General features: G+C 44.5%; 1 protein-coding gene across 2 annotated transcripts in view; it reads right to left on the bottom strand.

Annotated features, from left to right (window-relative positions):
* SLC13A1 (solute carrier family 13 member 1) overlaps positions 1 to 16,783 on the bottom strand; it is a 67,375-nt gene that overhangs the window by 33,519 nt on the left and 17,073 nt on the right. For both annotated transcript variants that reach the window (XR_014473435.1, XM_083182847.1), the window contains exons 3-8: positions 14,420 to 14,548; positions 10,502 to 10,638; positions 8,758 to 8,945; positions 5,823 to 5,874; positions 5,689 to 5,734; positions 2,853 to 2,909 (exon numbers count right to left, since the gene is read on the bottom strand). Coding sequence is in view for 1 of the 2 variants with exons in the window: in XM_083182847.1 (XP_083038973.1) it covers positions 2,853 to 2,909; positions 5,689 to 5,734; positions 5,823 to 5,874; positions 8,758 to 8,945; positions 10,502 to 10,638; positions 14,420 to 14,548 (609 nt within the window). In the remaining variant the exon portion in view is untranslated. The remainder of the gene's footprint in view (positions 1 to 2,852; positions 2,910 to 5,688; positions 5,735 to 5,822; positions 5,875 to 8,757; positions 8,946 to 10,501; positions 10,639 to 14,419; positions 14,549 to 16,783) is intronic.

The following is a 16,783-nucleotide window of genomic DNA, read 5'->3' on the forward strand; positions in this document are numbered from 1 at the left end:
AGAATGAAGAATTTGCTTGGAAGCAGAAGACTTGAAGAGCGAGGCCAGGGAGCTCAGGGATGCAGGCAGGAACCAGACTGTGGAGAGAACTGGCAGCGATGGGGTTAAGCAGAACCTGGATCAACCACAGAGCACTGGAAGCAAGGCACCAAGTCAGGAGAGGTGAGTCAGAGAGCCGGAGTCAGCTGGGAGCTGTGAACGCCTCTGGAGACTCTTTGTACTGACACTGAACAGGCCTAGGCAGATCCCCTATATCCCTAGAGGGCGGCTGCCATTGGCTGTCAGGACAGTATGGGCGGAAACCTCAGACATGAGCCAATCTGCTATTTGCCCTTAACCAAGATGGCGGCGGCGGCCTCCCGGCGCCCCTACAGCACACACCGCTACACTTGCCGGCGTCCCACGCTGCCTGCTGCCCACCAGACTGCCGCTGCCTGCTGCCGCTGACCTGGAGACCACTACACGCTAGCCGACGGCGGGCGCGGACGGGTGAGTAGTATGCCCGCCGCGCACCGCCGCGGCTGCGTGTGACAGTGGAGAGGAGTGATCCTAACCCGAAAGCGGGTTGGAGGCGGGAGGCGGATGCCGTACACTACATGCCGGCACAGGATGGGATACAAGGTAATATATATGTAATATATATTTATGTCACTGTTTGTTACATTTGTTCAAGCCTGAGGACGGGATAATAAACTTTCCCGAAACGTCGCAAAAACATTGGCTTCTGCCTGTTGATTGATTGTATGGAGAGCAGAGTCCCTTGAGTGGGGCCATCCAAGCATGCATATATGAAGTTATTTTGAGCCAGCACCAGGGCAGGCGAGGAAGATTGGAAGCGTGCCAGCACATCGTCTAATGATGGTTAACATTTCAGCCCTTATATTTGTGCTGTTTTACAAAAGGGCTGCAGTGTTAACCATTTAAACACTCTAGCATGTCATTGATCAAGTCCTGAGTGCCACCGCCATAGGATAATATAAGCAGTATTCAGTGTTTTTTTGTAAGTATTTAATGGCATGCATGCAGCAAACCAACTTCACAGCAAACACACTTCACATGAAAAACAAAAGAAACATTTTTTTCCATCCAGCGCTCCATATGTGTGTTGTCTCAGTGCGTTCAGACACTGACAGTCAATGTCCCTGGTGCTGCAATACTTGGCCTGTGATCTGGCCTCTACCAGGCATCAGCACCCTGAGAAGTAGACTTAGCAGGGTTTAAATCACTGCTATTGCACTTCCCAGCTATGGCTGTAAAGGCCTGAAAACCTGTGTCTGAGAGCCCACCCTTCTCTCCCTCAAGCACACCTCAGAGAACCTACAGTATCCTAGCTTTGCACTGAACCAGGCCACAAGTAATTGCGTTTGTGTGTTCTATTGTAATTTCGGCATGTATGCAATTTGTTTGCTCTATGCTGACATCTCCCTGATTTATTATAAGACAGGAAATTCATCACTGGGCTGCTGACTAAAGTTCTTGGCTATCCAAAGCTATGCTACCCCCTGGTGAGAGTGCCTGTTGGTAAAATTTAACAATGTTGATTTTCGAAAGTAAATTCTTAGGTGATAGGATACATGGAATACATAGCAAAGTCAATTGCCTTTGATTTTTTAAAATTGTATTTAAAAGTTATATTTCCCTTTTATTAAGTATGGGGTTTATTTGATGTTTACCACAGTTGTCATTCAGCAGTTTGAATACAACTGAAGTTTCATATAAAAGAAACTTGTGCATAGATCTCATCCGGTACTGAATACTGCCCTTGGCAAATAAACCAGATAAAGATCCACTGGCAGCTTTCATAAATGTCTTTCAGATCATTACTTCATTTTTCAATTGCATTTTCTGCAGTATTCATCCATATCTGGTTCCTTCAGTTTTGTTGTAACAGCTACCTCTAAGTAGCGATAATTGCAGAACACTGCTTGCTATTGGGAGCCATGCCCCTTGGCTAAACAGAAGAGACAACAAAGTTTCATCATTAAATTGATATAAACATAATACCAAGTCCCAGAAACACAGCAAGATATGTGAGCATAGACTGGACTAGGGCTTGGTTAGTCTTTGTGTGTTATTATCATTCTTGTTTCTTTCTGTGTATAATAATAATAATAATCATAATAATCATCATAATAAAAATTATGATCAAAGAAATATAGGTGGCAAAAATACATAAAAGTGGGAATCACATTAAAAAGTGCTTTACCATCTATTAATTATATTGTCTGTCTCATTCCCCCCATAGAGCCAAAGCAGACATTTTTTCTGTGGCTGTGTGAATAGAGGCGAACAGACAGCAGGAGTTTGTTGGAGGACCAATCAGAATCCTCAGTAGCTTCTGATTTAGTTTCCTGCTCCCCAGTGGCGTAAGTTCATCCCAGTTGCCCGGTGGTAAGATAAATATTGGTTCCCCCCAAACACGCACCAACCTTATATAAATATATGTATGCATGGTTGTGTATATGTTTAGAAAGAAGAGAGTGTGACATGGTCCTGCTATGAGGGGGATTCAGCCACAGAAGCGATATTGATGTCCTTCAATTAACTGTTTCAAACTCACAGGGAAGAAATGTGCCCCCTTGGGTGCGGGAGCCCGGCGGCAGATGACTCCATTGCCTCCCAGAGTTATGCCTCTGCTGCTCCCATTATCCACTCGACAGCCATTTCAAAATGCATTATTCAGGTGGTAAGGCTACGTTACAATAATATTTATTTTAGGATCTGAATTTATTTTTCTAACTTTTTTCAAAGGCTATTGGTTATACTGTATGTTGGACAATAATATGTTGTATACATTTAATTTACTGTATTTTTATTTTAATAACATTATTCTGTTTTAGGCTAGATATTACCTTTTGAATGTCTTTTTCTTGCTGATCACAGATTCCATCTTCATAATCTTGATCCACCTGGTTTAGAAAAATAATGTAATTACATTTTAGTAAGTGAGGGTCATAAAGTTGCGCCAAGCTTAAATGTTGTGAGAAAATACATGTGCTAAAAGGCATATTAAATTACATAAAGTAGAAAACAAAATAAGAATTATTACTAGAGGCACTTATGTCTGCATGCCTTTATTGTGCTGCACTCACGGGCCCTGATTCTAATCTCATCGGTTCCCCGCATGTTTGCACAGGGGACCGATGTATCTCATATGCGCATGTGCAGGGTTCCGTGCTTGTGCCTTCGCCGACCTGCACTGTCAGAGTGGAGCTTGCACAGGGGGGGCAGGATGGGGGCAGACGGGGTTGGTGGTGTCACTCCGACATTGGAACGCCCACCATTTCATGGGTGTCACCATACAATGCTGGGCATTCCCATGTAAATGCGGGCAGAACGCAGTGTGCCAGGGGCAGGCGGCTAACATCACATAACGACATTTACATGTCGTGTTACAAAATGAGTTCTAGATAAGTTAAATCATGGTGCAAGCTGCTCGAATTAAATGGTTTAGATTTGAAAAAATAGTGGTTTATTATAATGCCACAGATTAATACACATTGCATTTTTATTGTTTTAAACTGCAACTGATTGATTGTGATTTAATTTTCAAACTTGTTATTGTGCATTTAGTTTATTATGTGTAGTATCATTTTGCACACTCACACCAGAAGGTAAATTAAAAAATAACGCCGGGTATACACCTTTGTGATCACTTCTGATCATCCGAGCACTGTGTTTTCACCTTATCCCCCATGTGAGCTCCATAGACAATGTGGTAGAAATAGCTCTAGCTGTATAGAGAAATAGCTTAAGAACATATGTAGTGCCCATTTTTACCCATGGCTGTTAGCTCTAAAGATGAGTGTGGTACCCCCTGGGCCGGTGCTACCACTAGGCAGCTTTAGGCAGCTGCCTAGGGCGCTGGCCACTGGAGGGCGCTCCTTATTTATCATTTAAATGAAGCAGCAATACAGGTCCCACGAGCGGCCACCAATTATCTCCCGGCACCTCTTAATAAAAAAAGTTTCCATGGTTTCACGAAGGCAGGCGCATCAATCAGACAGCAGCTGCCTACCCAGCCTTCCTTCACCACACCGACCGCCCCCACCCCTCAGTGGAGTCTACGGCAAACAACATTGGCGCTGTGTACTGCAGCCAGTAGAACCAACAGGGAGCTTAGCCTCCCTGCCAACATATGTATGTGTGTACAGCGCACCCCTCGCCATGCACGCTTAAGCCATGCCATGTTCTCTCCCTTCACCCCCTCCAACCATGCAGGCCCCTGGTGGCAGGGCCTGAGCCCGCCCCAGCATCAGACACTTATAGTGGCTTGTGTGTGTGGTCCCCCCCCTCTCAGACACCCAGTCGCTAATATGTGCGGTCCCTGCACATTCCCAACCATGCTGGTGTGTGCATTCCCCCTCAGATACCCGGCGGCTAATGTGTGCGATCCCCTACAACCCCCCCCCCCCAGCACCCGGCAGCTAATATGTGCGGTCCCCATACCCGCCCCACCCCCCCAAGCACCCGGTGTCTAATGTGTTCGGCGCCCTCTTAAGCACCCCGCGGCTGGTGTGTGTGCCCAATTGCTGCACTCGGGCTAGCAGGCACTTCAGGGTGCTGTTAGTCGGAAGCAGCAGAACATGATCAAAGGCTGCGCTTTTTCAATTCAGGAAAAAGCCACCTGAGCGCGGCAAAACTAGTTTTCTTGAGGAGTCACTTACTGAACACTGCAGCCTAGGACCCGACGGGTACATCACTGCCGCTGTGCTTTTTGACCGACACTAACCTACGGCCTCCAAGTCACGTTCACTTATAAAGGACCTGATCCTCGCAAGAGGGTATCTTCCACTACTGTGACACTGACCACTGCAGCCGCCCGCAGACATCAGAAGCGGTGCGGCAGACGCCGACAATAGAAGCGGCACGATAGACGCCGGTAATTTACCAACTGAGGCGCAAGCCTGTTTCCGGGTCTCTAATCACGCTGCCCTAGAAGGACCTGATCCCCGCAAGTGGGTACCTTCATCCACTGTGATACACATCACCCCAGCCGACCGCAAACAACAGAGGCGGCGCGGCAGACGCCGGCAACAGAGGTGGTACGGCAGACGCCGGTGGATTACAACTGAGGCGCAAGCCTATTTCCAGTGGGAAGGTAAAACCAGGGGATGCTGTAGTGACAACTATTCAGCCCTGTCTAACACAAGATTTGAAGTGTCACTCTTGCCTGAATAAGTGCTATTTACAACACAGGTGCCACTAACAACTATCAGGCATCCAAATAGTGAGCGGCAAGAGGTGATTAACCCGCCTCGTTCTGCACATTATTATACAGCTCTTCCTATTATAACTCTGGAGAGGTCTGAACCCGTGATGGGACTATAAATATTGGCCCCTACACCATCCATTCAGGACTTGGTAAATATTTTTTTCTGCAGTTCAGTTTTTATATCCATTTTTTCATTTTTATAATTTTTTCAATTTTTAGAATATCTCTATACGGATTATACATTTTTATTCTGTTTGCATGCATGCATACTATTCGTCATATGTAATCTGTGTTTTGTGTATTGTATCTATGTGTATATCGATTAAATCTTTTTAGTGTACAGAAGGCGCCCACTGGCTCTCTTTTCTTTGTATGGATATACATAAAACCTGGACCATTACAGTATGTAGGCAATGACCAGGTCGGTTACTGTAGTCTACATTGTTATTATTGGTAGAGAAAATTAAACCTACTGTGCACGTCTTCTCGTTCCCCTTAGTTATTGTTCCATTACCATACCTGCAAAGAATACATTGTTGTACATGTAAGTTGTATTATGCAAACAGTGACAAACAGGTACATTAATCTGTTCAATTCTAACCCTTACCCATTAATGTGTTTCTCTGGTTCACATTTTGTATCCATTTCAGTGCCGTTTTCTGTAAATATTAAGACAAAAGATAATATTTCGAATTTCGATGTTTTAACTCTTAATTTGAATACATACGTTAATATAAATGTGGTTCCGGTTGTTGGGTCAACTGTATCTAGGTCGATAGTCAAAAGATCAACTACTATTGGTTAACAGGCAAAAGTCGACATTGACAAAAGTTTGATGCATGCAATGGATGCATGAACTGTTTGTTCATATTTTAGGATCCACCTAGACCACAGTTGAGAACCGTAAACCGTAAAAGTAAGGCACCATGCTATGGTACGCTTTACACTAATTGGGACACCAAAAAAACATGAAAAAGCTCATGTTGAACTTTTCCTGTCTGGACCTATTGCTTGTGTCAACATTTTGACCATGTCGACCTACTGCATATCAACCGTTTTTACGTGTTGATTTTTCACTGTTGACCATTCATTGTTGACCTAGACACTGTTGACCTAATAATCTGCATCCCTAGGAATGAGCCTAACAGTAGTTGCTGTCATGGTCCTTATAAACAACCGGATACATATCGGGGGCTGCATGGGTGCCACTGTAACCTCCACACGGCTACACACTGGCCTGGTTTTGTGCCAGGCACAGCTGTGTATGTGGCTGCTGATAGCATCCTTAAGCAAACAGCACATACAGTATGCAGAAACAAAAGTAAGCATTTTGTAAGTATCTTACCTTGGGGAATATGTACTAGTGATATAATGGAGATAAAGTACCAGCCAACTACTGGCATTTTTCAAACATATGTTGTAACATGGTAATCGGGTGCTGATTGGCTGGTGCTGTATCTCTGTACATTTTATTTATCTCCATGGAGTAAATGTAATAGTGTCCGAGTTGCCGGATGTGCGGGACTTCAGATGAGAATGCATGCATCTTTAATCTGTACAGACACTGGCATTAGCATGATGTAGTAAATCTGGCTTCTGTGGCTTCCCACAATTACAGCTACTTTAGGAGTGATTCAGAATCAGGCCCATTACCCTTAATCTTGAAAATAAATTAAAGGACTGGTATAGGGATCCTGACACTTGAGATACCGACTGTCAGAAGACCAACAGTAGAATCCCCATGTTTTGGATTCTGACAACTTTTATGTATGTATGTATGTATGCTAACTCCTCATATCCCTACCATACCTAACCATCCATACCTGCATCCCTGTAACCCTAACCATCCCTACCCAGGGCCGCCGACAGGGGGGGTACCGTGGGTACAGCTGTCCCGGGCCCCGGCCTCTGGAAGGGCCCAGGCAGCTCATTTTGCCCACAGCAACCCTTTGCTGTGTGCTGCCTGCGCTGTGCTCGGTCCTCAGCAGACCCCGAAGCACAGCCTGGCTTCTTCAATGCAGGAAGCCGGCAGCCAATTAAAATGCTGCCGTAGCTTTTGAGCCAATCAGAGCTTGTGTACCATTAGCGGCTGCCTGATTGGCTCACCCCTCAGTGCTGTATTTTAATTGGCCTCCGGCATCCTGCATTGAAGAAGCCAGGCTGTGCTTCGGGACCTGCTGAGTCGGGCTCTAAGGTAGGGGGTGGATATGGGGGTCCACGCAATGACATCTCCTCCACGGTGCCTGATTGCGGTAAGGGAGGGCCTGTGGGGCCCGGACTGGAAATCAGTCCTGGGCTCCAAAATTCCTGGTGGCAGCCCTGTCCCTACCTGCAGCCTAATCCTCCGCCCTGCAGCCTAATACTAATTCACCCTCTAGTGCCTCAACCAAACCCATCCCCCTTCCTCCACCAGCCTAACCCTAAGCCTTCTTGGCATACTTGTGATCAGGATGCTGACAGTCAGGATTCTGGTGACAACATTATGCAATTTCGGGATCCCAGCCCCGGTCTCCTGATCAGTGTTGAGATTCCGGTATAGACATTCTGATTGCTGCATCCAGACCACTGGTACGCTAACCACATTCCTAATTTAAATAATGAATTGATTCACAAAAATAGAAGCCTACAGTATCTGTGTCAAGTTTTACAAGCTCTAACAAATCTGACTGTAAAGTAAGAAATAATTTGGGACTGCAGTGGAAGACTCGGAGGGTCGTGTGCAGCCCTGATGGCAATCAATGTTCTATATCATCATTCCCTGGAAAATTCTGTGATGACAGAAACATCTGAATGTACAGTACTGTAGCAAACATTGGGGTATATGTATTATAGCGGCGCTTATCGCGCTACTATAACACTTCCTGCTTCACCTCATTAACGAGGCGAAGCAGGAAGGGACACCAACAAGATATATTAACATCTTGTCCACCAAAATGGAGGAGCATAAACCCCCTCTGGCGATGTCCCCTTCTGGAGACAGTGCATCAGTTCAGACTGTTGTGCTGTTTCTGTCCGGCCGGCTCTTCTGAGCACGTGCGAGCTCTCGCTACTCACGCAAGATCTCTAGTGAAGCCTGGAGCCAGCAGCAGAGACATCGCTGTCCCTGTTTGGGGATAGGGCTTGCCACCCTGTAGCTGTTAAAGTCAACAGCTGCAGGGGCGGAAAGATTAGTGCTGCTGACCATTCTTACATTTGCCCTGCGCCGAAATGGAGAGTGGTGCATAGAGCCTCTGTTATTCAGTGCGCACTGGCTTCATCTTACATGGGGGAGAAGCGGTATCTGTGCACCTAACATGCACTGATACCCCTTCTCCCCCATAACTCAGCTTAATAAATCTATCCCATTAGTGGTTTTGTTAAAATGTGTCATACAAGCTATATTGTCATTACACTAAGATCTAATAAAAGCTACACAATAAGAGTAGAAATTTCTTAAGAACAGTTCCGTGTACAGAGAAAGTAACAAATAGACTGATTACCATGCAAAATAATGGCAAGAAATGCTCACAGTTTTTTTTAGTTAAGTGGAAAATTGTATGTACCGTCAAGTTCAAATACTTCATTGCAAATGCCTTCTGATGAATTAATTTGCATGGCATCAACTTCTGCCTCAGCATTAATGATCTGCTGTGCTACTGCTTCAACTATTGGCATCACCATGGCAGCTGTGGAGGTGTTGCTGAGCCACATGGACAGGAAGCCAGTACTGAACATAAATCCAAGCATAAGCCTGTACATGGGGACATGAGTGAAAATATATAGTTAGCATTTAAGCTACACAATTAATAAAAATCAGAAATGCTGAGCACCAGATGCACCATTAATCTATTTGGTTAAGTTAATACATCCTAAATTGTCTTATTATATGACAATTTAATTCCAAATTAAGACATGGTTCGTATTGCTGATATATTTATGGAAGACACAATTATAGATTATATGCAGATCAAAATCTCTGATTTAATCTTTTAGTAATAATTATATACATATTAGACTACAGTATATTAACATGTAGAAAAACATCTGTATCTCCCAGCAACCAATCAGACTATTGCAACGCTGCTCAGGAAATGGAAGGAACTGGCTATTGCACCATTTACCTGTAACCTGCTTTCTAAAATGTTCCTGAAAATATTTGTATTTAAAATACCTTTAAGGATTTTTTTTTAAATGAAGAGTATTTGGAATATCAATGCTTTCATTTGTCATATGCTACAATAATATGTATCTGTATAATACAGAGATAGAAAATACAGTCAATGGAATGCAGCAGCAACTAAAATATATTTGGCCTATCCCCCTCACCCCTTTTGGAAACTACTAGCATTGTATCTGCCAGGGAGTCCCTAAAAATATTTTCTTTGATTAGCAAACCTTAATGACATCAAAGTTATCAAAGTCTGGATACAGCTTTTGTTAAAAATCTCAACGCGTTTAAATGATAACCCCACATCTTCTTCAGGACCACTTAAATGCTTTGAGCTTTCCACAATATCTATCCAGCCTCTACTAATCCAGACCAACCTACCTTGGAGGCAGGGGCGGATCCAGATTTGGCCACTTTTCCCCCCTGGCCGGGCCGCCGCTTTCCCCCTGGGCTGCCGCCTGGCTGCGCTGCCTGCAGTAAATATGGCCGCGGCCGCCCGTGGCTTTGACCAGTTGGAAGATGGCCGCGTCCGGCACTGTGAGTGTGACACCCTCATTCATTATCATCACACGCTGAGCACACTGAGCGGAGTTCCGGTCTGGGGATTGCTGCTGCTGCCACCGCTGTGCAGGCAGAGTCCTCCCTTCCCAGCCTCCTCCCAAGGCATGCTGTGCACCGGAGGCCAGTAAGCAGAGTTAGCACCCGCTTCCCCCCCACCCCGGGTCAGTAGCGCTACTAGCACTAGTCCTCTCCCCCCCCCCTCCGTCCTCTATCGTTACTGCCAACCACCCCTGCTTGGAGGACATACTTCGCGGACCATTAGCTTACATTTATTTGTGGGGACTTGCTGCTACACAGCTTGCCATGGGTTATCTCTATAGATTGGACATTTTGTCTACTGCTGGCAATTACACCAGATTTATACTATATTGGAATTACTTGCATATATTCTAACTTTAATGAATGGTCATTAAGACCCAGTAACCTATTGAGGATACTAACTAGAAGTCCTATTAATCGCTGTGATCTGGTACCTTTTTCAGGAAATATTAGAAAATGTTATGGGATATTGTAACTTTGTGTAGCAAAGTAAACCTTATGCTTTTGTTTGTAATTAGAGGAAATACATAAAACCGTACCATCCAGGATTCACACCAACCAGCATCACCATCCTTAATGCAATCCTTTTGTGCAAGTTCCATTTTTCTATTGAGGTTGCCAAACAAATCACCCCAGTCAGTAAAAGATGAAAATCTTTGAAGTAAGTGGATGCAATCTGAAAAAAAATATATAGAACAGCAAAACAATGTATATATATATATATATATATATATATATATAAATATATATATATATATATTAATAGCAAGGCAAAATACAGACAACCATTGGTAGACAGTCAAAATGACACAAATATGGCAAGCGAAGCGAACCATGAGAGGTACACTTATATGGTGTCCATGTAGACCTATGTCAACATAGACACAAAAAATGTTGATGTTGACATTTACATGGCATTCTAACCTTGTCAGCATTTTGACCGTGTGTCATGTTGGTCTGTCAATGCTTGTTGGTAGTTTGACAGTCTGTATTTTGAATGTCGGGAAATCTTGCCTCTTACCCTGACCATAAATAAATTAAATTAATGACCATAAATAAATTAAATTAATCATGGACCACTGACCTGAGGCAACCTTGCAAGGGCCACTAGTTTGTGAACTACTGCCCTTATATATAGCAATGATGTTACACAGAATATTTTCTTTATTAAGGAACACAAGGAAACAATGTCTAAACTTTTTCTGAAATGAAAAACAGAAACAGGCAATATGTGGGCTACATAACTGTCCCACATAGAATATTCACTTAAACCACAATCCCATCCTCCTAACCCCCCCCCCCCCCCCGGTATAAAACAGGAGTTCTCAGAGGTGCCCCCCCCCCCAAGATAGGCACACACTTTTCTTACTTATAAATTAGGTACAACCCCAGAAACATACAGGGTCATCATGTGGATATCCAACAATAAAGGAATGCTCCTATAAATGCTTGCATGATTATTGCAGTTAAACCTCATATAATGGTTTATTTGTTCCTTAGCAGCAGCTTTACCAGAACAATCTTTCAAGTTAACTCATGGTAATAAAACATGTATATATATTTTAGTGTAATATGCCAGAGTTTTACTACAGAAACGTTGAAAACATACTTGAAATGCATTTGTGTGGTGGAAATTGATATCCAAATGGCTTACCAGTAGTGCCCATTACACATTATTTCCCCAGTAGTGCCCTTCAGAGTGCCCACTGTAGTGCCCTTTACACTGTCTCCACATTAATGCCCCTTACACAGTGCCCTCATTAGTGCAAATATTAGTGGTCACATGAGGAGAGGAAAGAAGAGAAGGGGGAGTGGAGCACTCACCGCTGCAGCCCTGCATGGCATGCGCTCAGCTCCTATGCTGCTACGCGGCTCACACCAGCGCCAACTGACATTGGAAATATGGCATATGTGCATGAGCCAATTGGATCTTGCGGTCTGGCAGCCACCCGCTAACTGAAGCTGCCTGTTCATGAGCTCTGATAAGCTGGCGGGTCGGTGTCATTTGAAATGTCAGTGGCCCTGGCAGTGGCGTAACTAGATACATGTGGGCCCCATAGCAAAAGTTTGTAAGGGCCCCTATTTATCACCTAAAGCTGAAAAATGTATACAGCACATGATACTTTGACAGGCAAAGTGGGCCCCTCTCAGCTCTGGGCCCCATAGCAGCTGCACCCCCTGCACCTATGGTAGTTACACCTTTGGGCCCTGGTGCGAGTCACTCAGCAGCATTGAAGCTGAGTGCACACCATATACAGGGCAGCGGAAGGTGGGTGGAGAGTGGCCCTGCAGTTGGTGCTGCCATGCACCCACAGTGCAAATGTGTTGTGGGTGAGGAACCGCTGGCACACACCTAGTTAAGGCCCAGTTATAAGTGCTCCATTGCTTCCACAGCAAAGTATTTTTGGCACCTATTTCTTTTCTTTTTCAATAATGATATAAGAGATGAGTTAATGATAAAACAGACTTTTGATAATTCCTCACTATGGAGGTTATTCTGATCGTAGCGGCCAAACGTGCGTACGTTCGCTATTAACGTACGCTATCCGTACGCGGCCGTTGGGGTTAAGTCCACCCACAAATCAGCCGCATATGTATGGGCAGAAACAACGTCGAAGGGGAGTGGCGTACAATTGAGCGTACGCCAACGTACACGGACGGACCAGCCCTTACACTCCGACAACTGGCGTACAATTGAGCGTACGCCACCGTTTACGGACGTCTCTCGTCCGTCTTCCCACCGACTTCTTGCGGCTATCTGAGCGTACGCCAGCTTACACGGACGGGTCCCTATTGTTTTCAATAGAAAACTCAGCTTATGTCACCGCTCGTGAGAGTGAGCGTACGTCCGTGTACGCTGGCATACCCTTCACATATATGGACCTGCAAATCTTGCCTTTCAACTATAATTATGAAAATTAATTAATTGATTGAATTAATTAATGTGCAAAATAGTGGGCATGGGCTTAAAACATTGCTGAAACATCCTTTGTAGGTGTTAGATGTGGTTTATGTTATTGTATCATAAATACAAAACCTATGTTTGTATTAGAGTGAACACGTTGACACATGTCGACTTGTGTAGATTGAGTGTGCTACTGTGTAAAGTCTATGAAAGCACGTAGTGAATGTGTATAACTGTTTAACAAATACCTACCTTAGCATATATAAGCAGGTCTTAAAAAGATTCTTATCTTAAATTAAACAAACCTTTAAATGTAGAGAAGTATAGAAAGATAAGCTTCCAATGTGTTTAAGTGCTGTGTGTGGCTTGCAGGTAGTGAAATCATGGTTTGGACTTAATAGACTGCAGCATTGGTTATTACATTCAGGTGTTTGTGTTTGAGTAGTAATCAGCGTAAATTAGCAAACCCAGGCGCACGCTTCCATGCTGTATCTGTAGGGGTGGTCTGAGGTGGCGGTTGGCGGCCGCCTGTTTTGTGTCCGAAATGAACGGTGCTTTAGTCGATCGTGCGGTAGTAGCACCGTTCATTTTTGGTGCACACCCCCGTGTACGCCCATGTTTACGCCCATTTTCCCTCATTATTTCGGCCGTTCCCCTCAACACGCCCCTATGCCGCCCCCAATGCCCGTACTCTCGCGTACAGGTTTTTTCGCACGGAGAGACCCGTCCGTAAGCGTTGTGGAGTGTTCGCGCCTGCGCATTAGCGAATGTACGCATGCGCAGATCATGAAAAACCCCGGAACGTACGCGTACGGCCCGGCCGCACCAACCAGAATAAGGCCCTATGTCCCTTATTCTGATCGGTGCGGCCGGATCCGAATATGCGGCCAGCACCGTGCGTCCTAAACCCCGCCTTCCATACGGATCGCCAACTCCGTCCGTACGCGGTAAGAAGCTGTCCGAACGGACCGCACGTGTATTTCTCATGAATACGCCTCCTTCATCTCAGGGAACCTCCCTCATCATTCGATGGTCGCAGACCATCGAATGCAGGACCGAGTGGCCAGGCAGCTCCCGCAACCTCAGACCACATGGGCATTTCTCCATGCAAAAGCAGGGATCTGGGCGGGCAGCTGACATCCGGCAATGTCATATGTCCGCCCCCTACATGTGCGTCACGGCCGCATTACCATACGTACGCCCAGCGTTTGCATGGGAACGCCCATGAAACGCGGGGTGTAAACATATGGTAATGAGCCCAAACAGCCCTTCACACCCCTCTCCACCCCCTGTTCGTAGTGTACACATTTCATGCGGAATGTGGCCGTGCGTCCCGCTCGCACATGCGCAGAGACGCCTCTGCACATGCGCATACACAAAACATCGGCGGCACGAACGCACGCGGCTATTACCACACCAACCAGAAGAAGGGCCTATGTACAGTACGTGAAGCATTGACGTTTGTAATACTTTTCCAATATGTTGCTGCATTGTTCAAGAATTTCTAGAAACTTGAATCAGATAATAACCAGTTAGAAATGTCTGCACTTACTGATTTAGATGGTAGGATCCCAAACAACGGGAACATTAGTGCAGGGATAAAAGCAGTCACTGAAAGGGGTAACGCTTCTGACAGCCAGAACACGGCAACTACAAACAGGACATAGGCACATTCTGCTTCCTGCAACCAGAGACACAGAAGAAGGGTAAAAATATATTATGCATTTAAGACTTGCATATAATTATATGCAATTCATCTAATATTTAAAAAAAAATGTTTTACCATATACTGTAGGTATCTCAATAAAAATGTATGCAGAAATATCCAATTTCCTAATCATAAGTACCGCTGAACAGACATGAAAAAATCTATTCAACCTACTGTACAATAGTCTTTAGATATCCCTTATAGCACGTTCCAAATAATAATATAATGATTTACAGTGGAGTAGTAAGACTACATTTTTAGAATAACACGCAACGCACTTAAAGCATGTAAAGCATTCACAAAACTTTCACAGTGTGATAAGCAGCACCATCTGTTAATGCAATCAAGGGTCCTTCAAAAACCACTGCTCATAGACTGACTCATGAACTCATGATAGACAGTCATAATTTTTTATTATATATATATATATATATATATATAATAAAAAACACCAAAAGTATAAGCAAAAATCAATGATGTGGAGCAGGGCCATACCTAGGGTGGTGCATACGATGCTTTACACTACCTCAATTTGCTGAGCGCCCTATCTGAGTATATATACATATAAGTATGTATCATTATCATCTCAGCAGCAGGTGCCTCGCTACCTTTCTTTGTGAGTGCATATATAGATTGCATATATAGATATAGATATATTAGAGCCCTTATTTAGTGAAACATGAATGTAGTCATCCAGACGGTTTTTATTAAAATTATTTTAATATAAAACAGATGTCCTCAATTGAGGTCACAATGGAATAACATTAACCTAACGCTTTTGTCTATCAAAATACTTCATCAGGAGTTTCCTTATTAGTATGCCAGACTTTAATTTGAGTGCATCAAATTTGTATAAGAAAGTGCATATATATTGCAGATACCCTATAGAACAACAATGAGCAGTGTCATAACTACAATTTGGGCGCCTCCTCAACACTAAAATATGTGCACCCCTTCTGCCCCCTTACCACTGCATCTGCCGCCTGGTCCGTTGACAGCCCGCCGGGACCAGCAGATCCTCCTGTCTGCATCCCGGTGCGGCACTCCTCCTATTAGAATGTCACTTGCAAAATGGCCGCCACCTTACAGCAGACCGTTATTTAGGATGCAAGAAGAGGTCGCTGCATCCTCTAGCATCCTTAATAACCATCTGCTGTGAGGGGTGCGGCCATTTTGCAACTGCCATTCTAACAGACCCCAGAGGAGCACCGGGACAGCAGACAGCAGGAAGCTCTGCTGGTTCCGGAGGCCGGCAGCAACAGGTAATCGGCGGCGGCCCCATTAACAATAGCTTCCGGTATGCCACTGATGATGAGAGTTATGGGGTAGACTCCCTCTCTAACACAGTTGTATGTTGAGTGCCTTAGGTCATATGTGTTAATCCAACCAATTATATCTATTTCTATTTTGCAAACTAAAGCTAGGTACACATATATACAATCGTCGGGCCGTTCTTCCAATCTGGGGGCAAACGGCCGTTCGATTGTATAGGTGTGTACGCTGTCCCAATTGCTGCTGTGCGATCGATAAACGGCCAAAAACGCTCTTGGCCGTCCACGGTCGGTCGGTCGAAGGTTCTTTGCTGCTTAATATTTCATCCGACAGGACGGCTCCATATCGGAACAAAAGTGAAGTGTGTACGCACGTTCGATCGATATGCTTGACAGTTTGACAAAGCACGGTGGTATGCTGCATTATGAGAGGCCCTGTAACCCTTTGCCTGCTGTTTTAACTAATGTGTGTTTAATGGCTCACTGCCCAACACTTTAGAGGCATCACTTTAAGACATTAATCAATGTTGAAGTTTTAATAGAGTGTGCTGGAAGCTCTTTGCAGGGCACCATAACACACTATTAAAACTTCAACATTGATTAATGTCTTAAAGTGATGCCTCTAAAGTGTTGGGCAGTAAGCATTAAACACACATTAGTTAAAACAGCAGGCAAAGGGTTACAGGGTCTCTCATATACTTCTTCTTGCAAAAGTTTGGACGGGAGTACATCGGACGTCGCAAGTAAAATTGTACATATGTGTACGCGCAGAACGGTCGTATGTTTTGGACGGCCGAACGTGTATTCAGTCGTTTGAACGGTCGCAAGAAAAATGAAATTGTACATATGTGTACCCAGCTTAAAATACATTAAAGCAGTTCTATAGTTGTGCAGATCTTTTTTTTAGATGCAGTGAACCAGTGCATTCAGCAGCATT

This window comes from Crinia signifera, chromosome 4 (genome assembly GCF_055691185.1).
Source record: "Crinia signifera chromosome 4, ASM5569118v1, whole genome shotgun sequence".
NCBI lineage: Eukaryota > Metazoa > Chordata > Amphibia > Anura > Myobatrachidae > Crinia > Crinia signifera.